At 45.9% G+C, this 20,153-nt stretch overlaps 1 protein-coding gene across 1 annotated transcript; it reads left to right on the top strand.

Annotated features, from left to right (window-relative positions):
- Positions 1-7,625: 7,625 nt before the first annotated feature.
- Positions 7,626-8,420, top strand: LOC143350743 (uncharacterized). The gene has a single exon (XM_076782755.1). It carries the CDS (start codon positions 7,626-7,628, stop codon positions 8,418-8,420), a length of 795 nt encoding a protein of 264 aa, XP_076638870.1.
- The last annotated feature ends 11,733 nt before the right edge of the window (positions 8,421-20,153 follow it).

Raw genomic sequence — 20,153 nt, 5'->3', positions numbered from 1 at the left:
AATAGAAATTACTATTATTGTATTTATTATAAATAGCGGAATTTATTGTATAATATAAAATTGTTCATAAATGTATAGAAATTGTTATTGTATTAATTAACTCATTCACATAAATAGTTGGATTAATGTGTAAAATAAAAGTGGCCACTCATGTATATGCATCATTGTATTTCATTGAACCATGTATTATTTTACAATACATTATTTTTATTTATCCAAGAATTGTGTGATTTATCAAAGCCCAACCACTTGACGTACACCTTATCCCCCTTTCTACGCAACACTTTTTCCACTAGATATACATCAGGATCTGTGACGCGTTGCAGCTCATGTTCATAGAATCCTCCGGCAACTGGTTTTCCAAAGGAATCGAGGAGCAGATACGTCGCGGGATTAGTTGCCTGCACTTCAGCTATCTTAAACACCTCCGTTGTCCAATTCGGTGTATAGCCTTTATCGAAGATGGTTTTAAATTTGCTCACGCGCACAAACTCACCCAATTTGAATCTCGCTGGAGCAGCAATCTTTATGTTGTTGTATACTGTGGTTAGCAGCTTATCGGCGATCACAGGGGTAACATCGCAAGGATGCATTCCGATGGTTCTATGTTTTCGTGCGTTATACTCTGCAAGTAGACACGGTAGTGCGTCAACCCATTCATAGGTTCCATTGAGCGTAAACAGTTTCCACATATTATTCTTCAAAGTTCGATTGAAACGTTCTACGACGGAGGCCTTCATCACCGAATACGTCGAATAATGATTAATGCCATGCTTTGTCATGAGTTTATGCACATCAACGTTGTAAAATTCTTTTCCTTGATCGGTTTGCAAATTTTTCTGATGTCGATCTCTAAATATCTTTGCAAACGCTTTAGTCACCTCAGCACCACTTTTAGTCTTGAGCGGCACCGCCCATGCATACTTGCTTAGCACATCGATGACCGTGAGTATATAGTGATGACCGCGGTTGAATCGTGAGTATGGACGCATTTCTACAACGTCAGCTTGCCACAGATCATCGTATCTATGCACTATGACGCGTCTCCGCGGGAAATGTCTTCGAGCTGGAGGCATGCAATTTCTCAACAAGTTGTCGGTTCTTGAGACTATGGCTTTCATTACTCTTGGATTTCGATATTGGTTGCATGTTTGATCGCAGAGATGTCTTTGACGCAAATAATGCGATTATTATCGTGGACATACATTATGTGCTTCCCATAGTCTCCAAATAATTCTGGGCAAGTTCAACCGTCTCGCATGATTCTCCATCACAATTCTGCTGCGGGATAGGATTCAATGTCTGCGATATCTTTTGAGCACTGTTTTGCAACGTTAGAATATCTTTCTGAAACACAATCAGCTTCCTCTCTAATTCTTCCTGCTGCTCTCTCAAAAGTTTAATGTTCTTTTCCACATATAGTTTATTGACAGCATCGCTGTCGACTGCAGGCTGTGCTACGCGTCGTATCTTGCGTGATTTTGCATCAAAGTCGGCATCGGCCACGCAAAGAGCGTTATCTCGCATATAATTTCGAAGCAAACCGCTCCATTTGTAATAGTCCATTCTAGCTGCTTCACTCTTCTCGAGCGATACCCCAAATTTGTTGATCGGCATCTCACTGCATACAGTGCACATCATCGGTGCGCTGTTTAATTTATAATGAGGCCTACCTCGCGAAGTTCCTCGATAATCGATAGAATTTCATGGTCATGCGAGTTGTTACCCGCCTGACGTGACGCTTCCAACAAACGAAATCGATCCACCAGTTCGTTGGGATTGTCCCAGTGCACGTAATCGATCTTGTTATCATTTACCATCATGACTTGCGGAACCAGCAGGCCTTTCCCTGCCTTACTGGTCGATATACGGGGTAGTAGCGGTGCAATTACATGTTTATACTTGTATCCCTTATTTAAATATCGCTTTAATTCGACGTATTTTCGAGTGAAATAAAATTCGTCACCCGGTATTGTTTTTTCGGCGTACGTAAGACCAGAGGTACCTCGGTCGTCGTGTCCGCTACGCGAAAACAGTACGGGATAGAAAAACAGCCGCTCTCGGGTTTTTTTCGAGACCTCGCGCGATCGACCACGTAACTCTCAATTTCGAAACGAAAGTTTCGACGCGCGTGTCTAGAGAAGGTACGACAATTTTGTATTAGACAAAGACGGACTCAAAAAACGTTTACAGCGCCGCTCTACGGAGGTTTCACCCTTCGAGCGAACATTTTGACTGTCCGTGCTCGTCCGTCACTCTTAATCTGGAACCGGCAGGGAGCACATGGGCATACGACCCCGCTCCTCGGACATTCCATTGTTCTCGAATAGTTACGAGGTACTCGAACTTTTCGAATAAATTCTAAACGTGGAATAGGAAGGACTCCATACGAGAACGGATTGTAAAAAACAATCCTTTACCGTGACTCCTTCCGTAAACCGTTTCCAATTTAAATTAAAAAATCGCAAACGAGGAAAGGAATCGAATACGAGGACGGATTGTGAATCAATCCCTTCCCGTGATTCCTTTCGCAACTCGCTATAATTCGATATAGGTCAGGTCGGGTTTCGACCAGATCAAAGCGACTGTAAAATTTCGTGAGTTATAATCCGAAATTTCTATTCAGCGGTGGCTATAGTCCACGCCAGTCTGAAATCAGACACGTATCGCTGCAATCAGAGGTCGTGTCCGAGGTTTCGAATTTGAATCTCGAACCTCTCTCGACTGTCGAATGGTGCAAACCCACCCTTAGGGGCCTTCGTGGCGTGCATACCCTGGGTGGTCTTGCCGTCCTCCAGTCGGTGTTCGGGACAATCTTTGAGTTTCGGCATCCGGCGACCAGCTAGAGCGCAGTTCAATCATCGCCAGTGTGTACGGACACTGTGCGTAGAACCGCTCAGTATAGCGCCGTGGTGTACGCACTATAATTACAAGTCATTGCATGCGCTGTAAAGGTGCTGCACCACACAGTGCCCGTACGCATTACGAGGACGGTAAACGGCCGAGGAGCAGGCAAATAGTTGGAGCCTTACAACCTCCCTCTGTTAACCTCTCCTGCGACAGTCGAAATTAGCAGTCGGGCAAAATCGAGATCGATTCTCGTCTTCCAAATCTGCAATCAAACGTTTCCTGGTTTAAAGGGAACGTTCACACATACAGTCCACTAGCTTAGCTGCGTAACGCGGCGGCCGAGTTCCCCGCTCGTGAGTGCGACAAGCACAACCAAGAGCGCGTGAACCTTAGAACGAGACGGACAACGTGACTCACGTTACTCGGTATTTACGCATAGTCTCGTCTCTTTTGTTTCAGGATAGAGCGACGCGAACCGCCAAAGGAGACGGCCCATCGGCGGGGCTTTTTTCTGGCCAGACGCCCGCCAGACGTCCAGGCGTTTAATATTAAGAGTCTGTGTTTGTGTTCGTCCTGAAAAACGTGCAAAATAAACGGCTTCGTCGTATCAGCGACGAAGCGAAAATAAAATCAACGTGCAATTACTACTTTTCCAACGTCCTTTCCCTCGTGATCCGAACCTACGTTAGACGAGGCGTTCAATTAAAATATTTGAACCCTCCCTATTCTAACATCCCTTGTTACTCATTATGGGATTTCGGGCGTTATGACCACGTCTGTGAGCATTTCTTGTCAGTAGTATACTTTTGTATTTTTGTTTATCGGCATCTGTGTATATGGTGTCGTCGGGAATTCTCTTGAAAATAAGTTCGTAAAGACCGGGAGTTCCTCCATATCTTACACCATCTATGATTATATTATCGTCCTTGTCCATATCGAAAGCCTTATACCCAAGCATCGTTCCACTATTGTCAAAGTATACACCGTACACATAATCCATGGTTGTATCCCTATCACCACTTAGGATTGCATGCATGTATTTTTGCCCCAACGGGCCGAAATGATTGCGAAATGTTTGTTGTCCCTCGGATGTTTGGAGTTGATGCCTCATAGATGTTGCAAATGACTCATCGACAGAAGTTTCGTAAATGTCTTCAGCATTGGTTCTGATCAATTGTATATCGGGAAATGTATTTATTGGCGTAGGCGGAACCGGGGAATCGTTTGACGTGACATTCAGTCGTTCCCGCTTCGATTGAGCTGGTGTTGAGGTTACGAGCGAATTTTCCGATGGCATGTATAATCGTTTTCTATTTCTCTTATGTGCTGTGTTTCCTTTCGATTGGATTTTTGGTTTATGTGTTAATGTTTCATTCCCTTCAACGTTCATGCTCGTCAGCGATGGTATGTTAGCTTTTGTTGCTGTTGTATTTTCCACAATATATTTTAATGGCTCAACAACAGGTTTAAAGTATCTCTCCAACGCGATATCTTCCTCCATCTTGCCAGTTTTCAAAGCCTGATGTTTCTTCCGAATGGAATCACTGATTTTTGCAATTTCCTTCGCTATTCTCACGCGATCCTTAATCTCCAGACTATCAATATCAATCATTGTGCCGCGGACGTTGCTTTCCACAGACGTGTCGATGACGATTAACCACCTCACGGTATCACAAACTCGTTAAATCCCTTTCTATAACGTCCATTGGACATCGCGCTATCCTTGTCTATCACCATGAAACCATACTCCCGTTGCCAACAATTACGACACAAAGCGCAGAAAGCATCGTAAGACATGTCAATCTTTACGTGATCGTTGTACACATGTTTCAAGTTGGTGCCATCCTGCTTAAACAGAATCAGTAGATTTGCATTCTCACGTATAAGATGTTTGGGAATCTTTGCATATGTCTGACAGAGATAGAAACAATCAACGTTCGAGTGGCGCCCCATTGCAAAGTATTCTCGTATCGTATCTTGCTTGTCGCATGCCACGTCATCGAAGATAAAAATGGAATTCGGAAGCGATTCGCTCGGTGGGATGACGTCAGTGTTATTTGAAAACGTAAAGTAACCAATTTCATCTATCGGAGCCAATAAATTCTCCAAATACTGATATTTCGGTTGTTGCAACGACTTGGAATACACGTACACGTTCTCGAAGCGAACGCCGTGAGGACTTTCCAACAAGCTCACTAGCACGTTGGTCTTTCCACAATTTGATGGACCACAAATGATGCAACGTATAGTGTTTGGTAGCATGCTACCATGTTTGCGTCTTTGTTTCGAAGACATCATTTGCGATTTATCGTCGAAATTTAAGACGCGTATCGTCACAGGTTGTCGCACGAATCGCATGCTCCCTCTCTCTCTTTACGAACCGCGAAATTGATTTTGATACGTTGAAACGACGACGCGCCCTATTTATAGACCCACGTCGAAGCAAAACAGCTCAGTATTCGAAATGCTTCTCGTTCTGTCGGATAATTGTGACATTCGAGACACGACATCTGAACAGCTGAAATATATACCAAAGATTATTCTACTCTACGAATTTGGCAGACACATTGAGCAGTTGTGGGATAGACTCTCCGAGCATATAAAAGCCGATTCTGAGGTTCGGCAGTATCGTAGGTGTCTGGAACATTATAATCGCCCTTGGCAGCGAACGCATATCGACGGTCCAGCACCACTGATTAAAAACTGCAGCGAATGTCGCTGACGAGAGTAAAGAAAGGCGGTGGTTTGTTAAATCGAGCGATAAACGCACTACCTATCGAATTACATATCCCAGGATACCAGTTTTGTGGTCCAGGAACTCATCTGGCAAAACGATTGGCTAGAGGTGATCAAGGCATCAATCCGTTGGACGCAGCGTGTCGCGAACACGATATTGCATATTCGCGTAGCAACGACCTCCGCGAAAGGCACGCAGCAGATAACGTACTCGCTGACAAAGCGCGAAAACGCATCGTTGCGCGAGACTCGACTCTGGGTGAAAGAGGAGCTGCTACAGCTGTTTGGGCAGCTATGAAGGCCAAGACGAAAATCGGAATGGGGATGAAATCAAAACCCCGCAAAAGGACTGTAAGAAAAGCATCGCAAAAGCGTATTCTTCCAGTGGCCAAACGGGGTGGTATATTACCATTTCTCCCGCTGCTAGGTGTTCTCGGATCATTAGCTGGCGGAGCGGCGGGGATCGCCAAGGCGGTAAACGATAATAAGGCAGCGCAACGTCAGCTGCAGGAAATGCAGCGTCATAATCGCTCCATGGAAGGTCGTAGACTTTATCTGACACCATACAAGCGCGGACAGGGAATCTCGAAACGAAGAAAAAAAAAACGCCGAAAAGACAATAAAAATGCCTGTGGGTGTAACTACCGACATGCAATTGAATGAGTTGGCAAAACGTATGCGTATTCCATTCTTTAGAGGTGTTTTTATGCGCAACGCGCTACCAACCGGAGGAGTACGTCGAAACGAGAGCGGTATCGTGAATTTGGACAATGTCGAGGGACCTGGGACTCATTGGGTGGCGTATGCGAAGAGAGGGCACCGAGCTGTATACTTCAACAGCTTTGGCCATCTTTGACCGCCTAAGGAATTGACACAATATTTGGATAATGATGATGATGTGAAAATTGAATACAATCGAACGTCTTATCAGGAGTATGATCTGAGCAATTGTGGACAACTATGTCTACGCTTTCTACAAACGATTAGCACCAAATTTAAGGATTGACTCCCCGCCACACTGATTCAGTACTAACCGAGCAGTTTCTCGGAATATGTCGTTAACATTGATCTAACTGGCAAGAGTAGCATCCTCGCTGTAAGTTACTTTCCACCTATGGATTTGAGCGACGATGATTACGAGCTTCGTCTAACAACCTTTGAAACGTATCATACAATACCAAACATCGACTCGAGCAACGATAAATTCTACTTCACCACAAACTATGACACCACCACCACCAACAACAACAACAACAACAGCGTTGACACCGACCATGAATACATTACAATTCCCCACGGCTCTTACGAATTAGACGCCATTGCCAAGTATTTGAAGCAGCGATTACTCGAGCGATATCCTTAAAATCTCGATGGTACCAATGATGCTGACAATGATGTGCATCCTATGGTGTTGCGTCCCACCAACAACACCATGAAAAGCGAGCTGTACTGCTCGTTTGCCGTAGACTTTACGAAACCCAATAACATTGGATCGCTTTTGGGATTCTCGGCGAATCGGGTATTGAAATCAGGACAGTGGCACGAATCGGACGACCCGATTAATATCATGAGTGTAAACATTATTCGCGTTGAATGTAGTGCGACCGCTGGTGCTTACAACAATGGGAAGCGCGTACATACGATACATGAATTTTCTCCGAGAGTCCCGCCAGGATATAAGATATCGGAAACGCCTGCACAGATCATTTACCTTCCAATCACCGCACGAATCATTACGGATCTAACGATACGCGTTGTGGATCAAGACGGACGATTGCTAGATTTTCGAGGTGAAGAGATTACCATCAGATTGCACGTGCGACGACGACGATAATACCTGTGGTGCGAACGAACGAATGAGATGCTTGCGTTGAACGATTCCAGAAACACGTTTCTTCCAAACGAAATTGTCTACAACAACAACAACAACAGCAACAGCAACAGTAACAACTTTAATTACGCTAAAACGAAGGGGCTCAGTGCTGCAAACATTGCATTTTTGAAATCATTGGGATTCATTGTGCGCTTTTAAGTTGAAAATGGCTGACATTCTAAGCATTGGAGGGAAGCCAATGTTTGATGATCGCATTATTAAGCTCAAGACTCACACATACAACTCATACGTTAACACGACATTTGGACACAGTAATGAGATAAGAATACCTATACAACAGCAAGATTTATACACATTGCCATGTGAAAGTTTCCTCTACGTGGAGGGGAAATTGACGATACATAAGCCAAATGATGCTTCAACGGTAATGTTGGGAAATAATTGCATGGCGTTCATATTTGATGAGATTCGATATGAGCTGAATGGTGTGGAGATTGATCGCAACAGAAACGTTGGAATAACTAGCACGCTCAAAAATTATGTATCACTGACATCCGATGAAGACAAAAATATGGAGAATGCTGGATGGAGCTTGAAACGACACGATGAGCTAGTAGTGAAAAATCATTTCAATTTTTGCGTCCCGCTCAAATATTTGCTGGGATTTTGCGAGGACTACAAACGGATGGTGATTAATGCGCGTCACGAATTGATTTTAATACGATCGCGCAACGATAACAATTCTCTAATTGGACCTCCAACGTTGAAACCAGAAATTGAATTACTTAAAGTGCAATGGCGGATGCCTCATGTAACGCTAAACGATGTTAATAAGCTATCGCTGCTACATGCTTTGGAAAGTGAGCAAAACCTGAGCATTAGTTTTCGCTCGTGGGATCTGTACAAGTATCCTCTTTTACAGAGCACGACCAAGCATTCGTGGGCCGTCAAGACAGCCGCACAGCTGGAGAAGCCGCGATATGTTGTCTTTGCTCTATAAACTGCTCGAAAGAATGTGATAACCGAAGATGCTACTCGGTTTGACCACTGCAAATTGACCAATGTAAAACTTTTTCTCAACTCGGAATTTTATCTGTACGATGACATGAACTTGGACTTTGACAAGAATAGGCACGCCATCTTGTTTAACATGTATACGCATTTCCGTAAATCGTATTACGGACATAGTTGCAACGAGGCATTATTCACCATTGCCCAATTTTTACAATTTGGCCCCCTCGTGGTGATTGACTGCTCGCGACAAAATGAGTCGATCAAGAATAGCACCGTGGACGTAAGCATAGAATTCGATTGTAAAGAGAATGTGCCGGTAAATACTACAGCCTACTGTCTCATTTTGCATGATCGGGTGGTTGAATACAATCCGCTGACAAACGTGGTGCGCAAAATCAATTAAATCCCAACACTACTTACCTGCCTTCTCGTGTGCCAAATTCGTATTTCATCATGAAAATCGAGATGCTTTACGAGAAAGACCACATTCTCCCGCATGTTTTGGAAGTGAGCGGATCTCTAAATTGTTCCGATAATGACCGTACCAACATTTGTTGACCTGCAAGGGTTCATCGTTGATGGAAGGTTTGTGGTGAAGGAACTGGCTGTCCTACGAAAAGGAACAATTCTCTCGCATTATATATTTGGGAGTTCGATACCGCGATATCTTCTTACGGAATCTGACAAATCATGCATCCGGTGGTTGACGACAAAACATCACGGGCTACGGTGGGAAGATGGAGACGTTCCGTACAGTATGGCTAAACAGCTAATTACGAAAGCTGTTGTTCATGTGGTCGATCAAGAAGATGACGCACCGCATATCGCATATGTTAAAGGGCTGCAGAAACGAGACTGGCTTGTGGATTTCCTCGATGAAAATACGAGAGCGAGTGTGATCATTGAGACACTGGACATGGACTACGAGGATATCATATCTCTAAAAAAGCTAAATGCACTTAATACCTTACGATGTGGCAGACACGCAAAGCACTGTGCCTTGCAAAATGTATTTAAAATATTCAACTGGTGGTCCAAACGCCAGAGAGAAATGCATAAAGAAAGTAAAATATAATCAATTTTTTAATACATATAAAAAATGATTTTTTTCATCTCTCCCATCCAACCTCCTGCACGTGATGTACTCTAGATTAAGACGATAGTTATAATTATTATGTAAAAGTAGTACCATATATGTTCAAACGGGGTACCATACACGTTCAAAGTGGTACGATTAATGTTTAAAGTGGTATGAGGCACGTTCAAAAGTTGGACAATACACGTTCAAAAGTGGTACCATACACGTTCAAAAGTGGTATCCTACATGTTAAAGTGATATGGACTAGTCGAATGATGGGTCTAAAGAAGAAGGGGAACTGGCACGGCTCAGCCAATGACACATGCATGGAAGAATTGGGATGGTCAGCGAAGATTTCGAAGAACATGAAGAACAAAGGCATCCTACTTTGCAAAGCTTGCTGTAGTTTCACCAACGACATCATGCCGTTGTAACACGGTGTCAAAAATTTGAAAATTTTCCTGTGAACAAGATGCGTATTTTCGAAAAGCTACGAATATGTGTGGTCGACACAATGCTCGAGATTAAATAAAAACCTCATAGTTTCTAATTTGAAATATAAAGACTTATTATGTAGTGACATCTTCATAATTCGCGAATTATACAGGGTGGGGCAGTAACTATTAGCACCTCAGATATCTTCGAAACTATAAGTTTCACAGAAATGTTTGCTAAAGTAAATTGCACAGTACGAAGGGCGCTATTGGGTGGCGATAATAGTTTTTTTGCAGATGGACGTACTTCGGATATTTGAAGGTCACATCCATTTTTTTAAATGGATCGGTATGTTTTTGCTTCCGTATCACGATAGAGGATCTTAAAACGAGTTCAACGACCTATTACACAAGGTCATTGAAGGTCATAGAAAGTAGAGAAAGGCGATAATACTTACGGTTTTGGTAGTAAATGAAACATACGTGTTTAAATATCGCATTAATTCGAGGTATTTGAACATAGCATAAAAATTCGTTAAACAGTGTTGATTTCGAGGTACGTAACCGACCAGAGGACTCTTGCTGCTTTCTTACAAATTCACACGTTTGCTAACTAGCTTACTGCTTGCATACAAGCTCCCCGCTTGCTTGCTAAATTACCGCTAGCTTAAAAGCTTCCTGCTTGCTTACCTGCTTACTGCTTGCTTACTAGCTTGCAGCTTTGTTACGGCCTTAATACATTCCTACTAGCTCACTGCACCTTACTAGTTTACTGCTAGCTTACACGCTTACTCCATGCTCGCTGGCTTAATTGTGGCTTACTAGCTTCATGCACGCCTACTGGCTTTCTGTCTGCTTGCTAGCTTGCTGCTAGCTTTCTAGCGTACAGCTTGCTTACTAGTATACCGCTTTCTTACCTGTTAATTGCCTCCTTACTATTCTGCTGTTTGACTACTAGCGTAATTGTTTCTTACCAGCTTACTGCTTGCTTACTAGCATACTGCTTCCTCACTAGCGTCCTGCTCGCCTAATAGCTCAGTGCTTTCTTACTAACTTACTGCTTGCATACTAGCCTACTACTTCCTTACTAGAAAACTGCATTCTCACCAGGTTACTGCTTGCTTAATAGCTTACTGCATGCTCAATAGCTAACTGCTCTCTTGCTAGCCTGCTCCGTGCATTCTGGCTTACTGCCAGCTTACTAGCTTGCTGCTTGCTTTCTAACATACAGCACGCTGATTGGCATAAAGCTTTCCTACTAGCTAACAGCTTTCTTACCAGTTTACAGCTTCCTTACTAGAGTACTGCTTCCATACTAGCTTCCTGCTCGCTTACTCGCTTACTGCTTGCTTATTAGCTTCCTCCTCGCTTACTAGCTCACTGTTTGCTGACTGGCTTACTCCTTGCTTACTAGCTTGCTTCTTGCTTTCTAGCTTTCTGCTTGCTTACTACCATAATGCTTTCTTACCAGCATACTGCTAGCTTACTCGCTCACTGTTTGCTTACTGGCTTCCTCCTCACTTACTAGCTCACAGCTTGCTTACTATCTCCCTGCTTGCTATCTAGCTTACTGCTTGCTTACTAGCTTACTGCAAGCTTACATGTTTACTGCTTTCTTGCTAGCTTCCCGCTCGCTTACAAGCTCACTGCTTGCGTACTAACTTACTTCTTGCTTACAAGCTTACTACTTCCTTACTAGCTACCTGGTTCCGTACAACCTTACTGCTTGCTTACAAGCTTATTGCTTCCTTACTAGCTTACTGCTGGCTTACTAGCTCACTGCTGGCTTACTTGCATACCGCTTTCTTACTTGCTAATTGCTTCCTTACTAGTCTGCTGTTTGATTACTTGCTTAATTGTTTCTTACCAGCTTGCTGCTTTTTTACTAACTAAAAGCTTTCGCACTAGCTCACTGCACGCTTACTAACTTACTGCTTTCTTCGCAGCCGAATGCTTCCTTACTAGCTTCCTCCTTGCCTACTAGATTACTGCCTCCTGACTAGCCCGCTGCTTGCATACTAGCTTACAGCTTGCATACCAGCTTACTGCTTGCTTAAATGCTAACTGCTATCTAGATTACTGCTTGCTTCCTAGCTTGCTGCTTGCTTCCTAGCTTACCACTTGCTTAGTAGCGCAATGTGTTCTTACTAGCTAACTGCTTTCTGACTATCCTGCTGCTTACTTACTAGCTTACTGCATGCTTAATTGCTAACTGCTTGTTTACTAGCTTACTGCTTGCCTACAAGCTTACTGCTTGCTTACTAGCCTACTGCTTGCTTAGTAGTTTACTGGTTGCTCAATAGCTAACTGCTTCCTTACTAGCCCGCTGCTTGCTTACTATATTACTGCTGTGCTACTAGCTCCCTGCACACATGCCAGATCACTGCTTGCTTACAATCTTACTACTTGCTTACTAGCTTACTACCTTCTTACTAGCTATCTGCTTTCTTACCAGCTTACTGCTTGCTTACAAGCTTACTGTTTGCTTACTAGCTTTCACCTCGCTTACAATCTCACCCCTTGCTTACTAGCTCACTGCTTGCTTACAAGCTTACTACTTGGTTACTAGCTAACAGCTTTCCAACCAGCATACCGCTTGCTTACTAGATTACTGCTATGCTACTAGCTCCCATCTCGCTTACAAGCTCATTGCTTGCTTACTAGATTACTGCTTGCTTACTAGCTTACTGCATGCTTAATTGCTAACTGCTTCCTTACTAGCTTAATGCTTGCTTACTACCTAACTGCTTTCTTATTACATACCTGCTTTCTTCTTAACTAACAGCTTTCTTACTAGCCAGCTGCTGGCTTACTAGCTTACAGCTTTGATACTACCTTACTGCTTTGTTACTACCTTCCTGCTTTGTTACTAGCTTACTGCTTGCTTACCGGCCTACTGCTTGCTTAGTATCTTACTGCTAGCTTAGTCGATTACCGCTTGCTTACTAGCTTATTGCTTGCTTACTAGCTTGCTGCTTGCTTACTAGCTTGTTGCTTGCCTTTTAAGCTTAGTGCTTGCTTACTAGCTTACTGCTTGCTTACTAGCCTGCTGCCCGCTTTCTAGCTTAGTGCTTCCTTACTACCTTCCCGCTAGATTACCAGCCCACTGCTTGCTTACTAGCTTACTGCTTGCTTACTAGCTTACTTCTAGCTTACTCGCCTACTGCTTGCTTACTAGCCTGCTGCTTGCTTTCTAGCTTAGTGCTTCCTTACTAGCTTACTTCTTGCTTACTAGATAACTGCTTTCATAATAGCCTGCTCCTTGCTTTCTAGCTTACTGCTTCCTTTAATGCTCACTGCTTGCTTACTAGCTTACTGCTTGCATATAAGATTACTGCTTGCTTACTGGCATATTGCTTTCTTACTAGCTCACTGCTTGCAAACTAGCTTACCGATTCCTTACTAGCTTACAGAAAGCTGACACGCTTACTGCTTTCTTATTAGCACCTCCACGCATAGTAGAATTCTGCTTGCTTACCAGCTTACTGCTTGCTTAGTAGCATACTCCTTTTTTACTAGCTCACTACTTGCTATGTGCTTGCATACTAGCATACAGCTAACTTACCAGCTTACTGCTTGCCTACTAGATTACTGGTTGCATACTAGCACACAACTTGCTTACAGTCAAACTTCATCCTTTCTAGCTTACTGCTAGCTGAATAGCTAACTGCTTTCCTAATAGCCTGCTGTTTGCTTTCTAGCTTACTGCTTGCTTACTAGCTTGCTGCTTGCTTTCTAGCTTACTGCTTGCTTGCTATTACACAGCTTCCTTACTAGCTTCTATTTGGCTTACAATCTCACTGCTTGCTTTCTAGCTTGTTGCTTGCTTACTAGCTAACTGCTTGCTTACTAGCTTACTACTTCCTTACTATCTACCTGCTTGCTTACCAGATTACTACTCGCTTACCAGCTTCCTTCTCGCTTACTAGCTTACTGCTTGCTTACTAGCTGTTAAAAAGCTGATGCTTTTAACGACGAGGACCGGATAGTGGTACAGAAGTTTTCAGGGAAAATTATTATGGGCGTCTGGTTTTCTTTTCGTCGGCCTTCTACGCTGAACTTTTATTACAATAGTAAACAATTTGAATAAATGTTAAGAAAACGAAAAATAAATTATGAAATAATAAAGAAGAAGGACGTTGCCTGCATCGTCTGCGCCGGTCGCCGAACTCGCCGGGTTGAGGTAGGTCATGGTTCCTATAATCAGAAAAACACGGCTATGTGTTAGACACACGTAAACACGTTATACGTATCTATGCCGCGTTTGTGTCCTCACGCTCGTGGCTTCGGGATTCGAATGTATAGGAGCGGAGAATTACGCTCGCTCGTAATGTACGAGCTCTCTAGTGGACTGTATTTTTAATTTTGGCTTTTGATAAAGAATCAATTCCTTATCTACGCCGTTTGCAGTGGATTACCTTGTGGACGGGATTGCAAGTGGAGGTTGTAAGGCTCCAAATGCACTTTTCCCGTGAGTCTGTCCACTGAGTCTATGCGTCGAAACGCAGTGCAGTGCAACAGCCCAACCGTCGAACTGTGGCTGCTCTTGGCTGTTTCAACAGACGACTTATTGGTCAGGGGTTGCACTACGGAGCCCGACTGCACGTGGTTCACTGCACGTTGCACATCTATTCGTTGTCACTTAGCAGTATTTGAACCACGTGGGGGCCTGACCCACGACTCCGTTACTCCTCCGCATAGGTGCTCCTCTAAACGCTACACCGGCGGGATCTGTAGGAGTAAGGACTCGCAGACCGGAATAGTCAGGCGTCCTTTGTGGACGTCGACCCGACTACAATGGACCCACCTGGATGGTTCACCACGTAGGTGCCTCCCTTTGGTGTCTCCTCAGCCTGGCGGTAATCACAAGAAAATTGAATCGTAATTTTGCCAACTATCTTATGTCTCGATCGTTTATACGATCGACACGACCGCTCAATTCTGCACGGAGGGATCGAACACCTTACTGGTGTATAGTCTCGATCACTCCACAGGATATCGAACACCTTACTGGTGTATTTTCTCGATCTCCTGTCGCAGGACTGAATTCGTGGATTCTCGATTTGGGAAATCCCATACAAGATTCCGGGGCGTACTTGACCGAATCTAAACCGATACGTTTGTCAAGGAAAAGGCGGATTATTTCCACACTTTTCTCGAGTTTTACCAAATTCTCAGCTGTGCGAGGTCAATCAGTGGACCCGCACCAGACTGAACATCTACTCTTTACACCCTTTAACTACAGGCAGAATCGTTCTGAATATTAAACAATGAGAACTCTCCTTTTGTAAATCTTTCCGTTCGAGTGCAATCGGGAGCCGATCCGCTCTAGTTGGAAGTCTACGTAAGACTGCGCGGATTGACGCGTAATAAACGCGTTTTCCTATCACTGCTCGCTGTACAAATTCTCTTAGAGATAACCTCCCGATTATTGTACGCTAACAGAATTAACGGTAATCGTGGCCGAGGACAATCGCCCGGCATTATGCCCACCTTTAAACACTAGTTAACTGCTATCTTACTAGCCTGCTCCGTGCCTTCTAGCTTATTGCTTGCTTACTAGCTTACTGGCTGCTTACTAGCTTACTGCGTGCTTACTAGCTTACTGCTCGCCTACTAGCGTACTGCTTCCTTACTAGCATACTACTTTCTTACTAGATAACTGCTTTCCTACTAGCTTGCGGATTGCTTACTAGCTCACTGCTTGCTTGCAAGCATGGTGCTTTCTTACTAGCTTACAGCTTGTATACTAGCATGGTGCTTTCTTACTAGCTTACAGCTTGTATACTAGCATACTGCTTTCATACTAGCTTCCTCCTCGCTTACTAGCTCACTGCTTGCTTACTAGCTGACAGCAAGCTTACTCGCTTACTGCTTGCTTACTAGCTTGCTGCTTGCTTTCTAGCTTACTGATTGCTGACTAGCTTCCTGCTTGCTTTCTAGCATACTGTTTGCCTACTACCATACAGCTTCCTTACTAGTTAACTGCTTTCTTACTAGCCTGCCGCTTGCATTCTAGCATACAGCACGCTTACTAACTTGCTGATTGTCTTAAAGCTTACAGCTTGCGTACTAGCATACTGCTTCCTTACTAGCTTCCACCTCGCTTACTCGCTCACTGCTTTCTTACTAGCTTTCTGTTAGCTTAATCGCTTACTGCTTGCTTATAGCCTGCTGCTTGCTTTCTGGCTTACTGCTTGCTTACTAGCTTACTGCTTTGTTGGTATCTTATTGCATTGTGATAAGCTGGCTGCTTGCTTATAGCTAACTCCTTCCTTACTAGCCTGCTCCCTGCTTTCTAGCATACCGCTTTCTTAGTAGCTAATTTTTCCATACTAGCCAGCTGCTTGCTCACTAGCTTACCTGTTGTCTACTAGCTCACTGCTTGCTCTCTAGCTTACCGCTTGCTTACTGGATTTCTGCTTGTTTACTATCTTACAGCTTTGTTACTAACTTACTGCTTTGTTACTAACTTACTGCTTGTTACAAGCTTACTGCCTGCCTTCTAGCTTACAGCATCCTTGGTAGCTGCATGCTTTCATACCAGTTTACTGGTTGCTTACAGACTTACTGCTTGCCAACTAGCTTACTGCTTTCCTACTAGCTAACTGCTTTCTGACTAGCCTGCTGCTTGCTTAGTAGAGTACTTTTTGCTCACTAGCTTACTGCTAACTTACTAGCATACTGCTTCTTTATTAGCTTCCTGCTTGCTTACTTGCTCACTGCTTGCTTACTAGCTCGCTGCTTGCTTACTAGTTTACTGGATGCTTACTAGCCTCCTGCTCGCTTACTAGCTCACTGCTCGCTTACTAGGACACTGCTAGCTGACTAGGTTACTAGTAGCTTGCAAACTAACTGCTTTCTAACCAGTTTACGTCTTGCTTATTAGCTAAGTGCATGCTTACTAGCTTACTGCTTCCTTACCAGCTTCCTGCTTGCTTACTAGCTCGCTGATTGCTTATTAGATTACTGCTAGCTTACTACCTCACTGCGCGCCTACTTGTTCACTGCTTGCTTTCTAGCCTACTTCTTGCTTACTCGCCTACTGCTTCCTTTCTAGCACACTGCTCTCCTACTAGCTAATTGCTTTCATTCTAGCCTGCTACTTGCATACTAGCATACCAGTTGCTGTCTAGTTTACTGCTTGCATACTAGCATACTGCTCCCTTACTAGCGCCGAGCTCGCTTTCTAGCTCACTGCTTGCTTACTAGCTTACTGCTAGCTTACTGCTTGCTTACTAGCATACTGCTGGCATACTACCTCGTTGCTCGCTTACTAGTTCACTGCTTGCCTACTAGGTTACTGCTTGCTTACTAACATGCTGCTTCCTTACTAGCTTCCTGCTCGCTTAATAGCTCACAACTTGCTTCCGAGCTTACTGCTTGCCTTCTATCTTAATGCTTGCTTACAAGATTACTCCTTGCTTACTAGTTTGCTGCTTGCTCAAAAGCTAGCTGCTTTGTTACTAGCATGCAGATTGCTTTCTAGCATACCGCTTCCATTCTAGCCCCCTGCTCACTTACTAGCTCATTTCTTGCCTACTAGCTTACTGCATGCTTACTAGGTTGATGCTTGCTTCCTAGCTTACAGCTTGCTTACTAGCCTCCTGCTTGCTTTCTAGCTTAGTGCTAGCTTATTCGCTTACTGCTTACCTACTAGCTTTCTGCTTGCTTCCTAACTTAGTGCTTCCTTACCTGCTTCCTGCTTGCTTACTAACCTACTGCTGGTTTACTAGCATTCTGCTAGCTTTCTCGCTTCCTGCTTGCTTGCTAGCTTGCAGCTTGCTTTCGAGCTAACTGCTGGTATACTCGCATACTGCTTTCTTACTAGCTAATTGCTTTCTTACTAGTCACCTCCTTGCATTCTAGCTTATTCCTTGCTAACTAGCATACTGCCTGCTTTCTATCTCACTGGTTGCTTACTAGCTTACTCCTTGCTTACTAGTTTGCTGCATGCTCAATAGCTAACGGATTTCTTACTAGCCAGCTGCATGCTTTCTAGCTTACTGCACGCTTACTAGCATACTGCTTCCTTACTAGCTTCCTCCTCGCTTACTAGCTTACTGCTTGCATACTAGCTTCTTTTTTTTTTTCTTCGTGGGGAAAATCTTCGTAAGACTCCCTTCCACCTCTTTGGGGAGAGGCGGGAGGGGTGTGTGGGATTCCCCGCGCCCATGGACTGACGGGCGTGGGCGCTACCCACTAAAAACACCACGGTGACCCTTCCGCACGATTTGGGAGGATACCGGGAATCGCTCGAAGCATACTTCCGGTTACCTCCACGTGCCTGCGCTGTGCGCCCATCCATGGGGGGACAAAAAGTTCCTCCTGGCTGTCACGCTATCTCATGGCGGCAGGACGAGGTCACTCCGTCCTACCGCCTTCTGTCTCGGGGCTGCGTTCTGTGGCGGATGCGAGCCCCAACTCGCAACCGCCCGCGACCCCATTTCTACCCCTCGGCGGCTGGTGGCTGGTGGCTGGTGGCTGGTGGCCGCTCCATGCCACCGAGGGTGCCTTCCGATGACGCCGACCAGGTCACGGCGCTCCCTCTCCCATGCAGGGCACATCTCGAGGGTGTGTTCAGCCGTGTTCTGCTCAGCGTCACAATGGCAGCAACGCGCCGTCGGCTCCTTCCCTATCCGGTACAGGTATCTCCCGAAGCTGCCATGCCCGCAGGTCACCTATGCCATCCGGTAAGTGAGGCTTTCATGGCCTCTGTCCAACCACTCTCTCAGGAGTGGCCGAACAGCCCCGACAATCCGGTGCCCCGCGGTTGGCAGAGCCAAGCGCTCCTGCCACGCGATCATCACGAACTGCCGGGCCTGGCGCTTCAAATCGCCCCAAGCAGGTTCCTACGCTCCCGGGACCGCTCCCACCCCCGCGCGACAGTCGACGCGGTAACGATACAGCACCGCGTGCGACCGCGCGAGGATGTCTATGGGCGGCATCCCCGCAAGAACCGTCGCCGCCTCATGCGACACGGTCCGGTACCCGCGGACGACCCGCAACGCCATCCGCCTCTGCACCGGACGCAGCATCGTCATGCTGCGCCGGGAGGCCGCCAGGTTGTCCGCCCAGACGGGGGCCCCGTAAAGGGCCACCGACTGTACCATTGCCACATAGAGGCGGCGCACTCTGCCAGCCGGACCCCCAGGTTGGTTAGTATTCGGCCTAAAGCCGTGACCATCCCCTCCAACCGGGGGAACAGGCAATGGAAATGCTCCTCGGATCGCCAGTGGCTATCGAGGATCAGCCCCAGATACCTCATCTGGGGTTTCACCTCTATATCAGCCACACCTACCCGGATCAGAGGGCGTAGCGGATCCTGCCGAGGTGAATGGAAAGCTATAACTTCGGTCTTATGGACCGCCACCGTCATCCCCATACCCCTGATCCGACCGACGACGCGCTGCGCCCCCTCCTCCGCGAGACGCTTGGCCCTCCCCCAGTGCGCCCCGACGGCCAGCACCAGTGTGTCATCTGCATAACACACGGCGCTGACGCCCTCCGCGAGGTCGGCCCGCAACACCTTATCGTATGCGACGTTCCACAGGAGTGGCCCGAGGACCGATCCCTGCGGAACGCCGCAGAACACCTCCCTCCGCATATCTCCATCCCGGCCCGGATACTCGATCCACCTGCCACGGAGATAATCCCCGACGACTGGCCTGAGATAAGGAGGGACCCGATGATCTTCGAGCCCCCTCCTTATCTCTTTCCAGGGAAGGGTGTTAAAGGCGTTGGCAATATCCAAGTATACTGCCAAAGCAACCCTACCCCAGGAGACGGCCGATTCCGAGAGGGCCCTCACGCGACCTATCGCGTCGATTGTCGATCGACCCTCCCGGAAGCCGTACTGGCAGTCGGGCAGGCCGTGGGCACACCGCGACAGGTGCTCCACGAGGCGGGCGGCAATCACGCGCTCGTAAAGCTTGCCCACCTCGTCGAGGAGGCAGACGGGCCGGTATGCCTGAGGGAGGCTCTGCGGGCCGACCCGCCTTCCGGAGGAGGACTATCCTCGCCACTCTCCAACTAGGGGGGAATCGCTCGTCCCTCAGGCATCGGTCAAACAACCGCCTGCGGTCGGCCCCAAGGACGCCGTGGACCAGAACCCAAACCCGGCCAGGCACACCATCCGGCCCCGGGGCCGTGTTACGAGCCTCGAGCCGTTTGATGGCTGTGGCCAGCTCCTCCTGCGAGACCCCCC

The sequence above is a fragment of the Colletes latitarsis genome, unplaced genomic scaffold (genome assembly GCF_051014445.1).
Source record: "Colletes latitarsis isolate SP2378_abdomen unplaced genomic scaffold, iyColLati1 scaffold0028, whole genome shotgun sequence".
Taxonomy (NCBI): Eukaryota; Metazoa; Arthropoda; class Insecta; order Hymenoptera; family Colletidae; genus Colletes; species Colletes latitarsis.
The sequence above is the reverse complement of the archived record's forward strand: the minus strand, read 5'-3'. Positions and strand labels throughout refer to the sequence as shown.

Bases quoted from the DNA above. Each gene is read 5' to 3' on its own strand.
- LOC143350743 (XM_076782755.1), top strand. From the start codon at position 7,626: ATGGCTGACATTCTAAGCATTGGAGGGAAGCCAATGTTTGATGATCGC.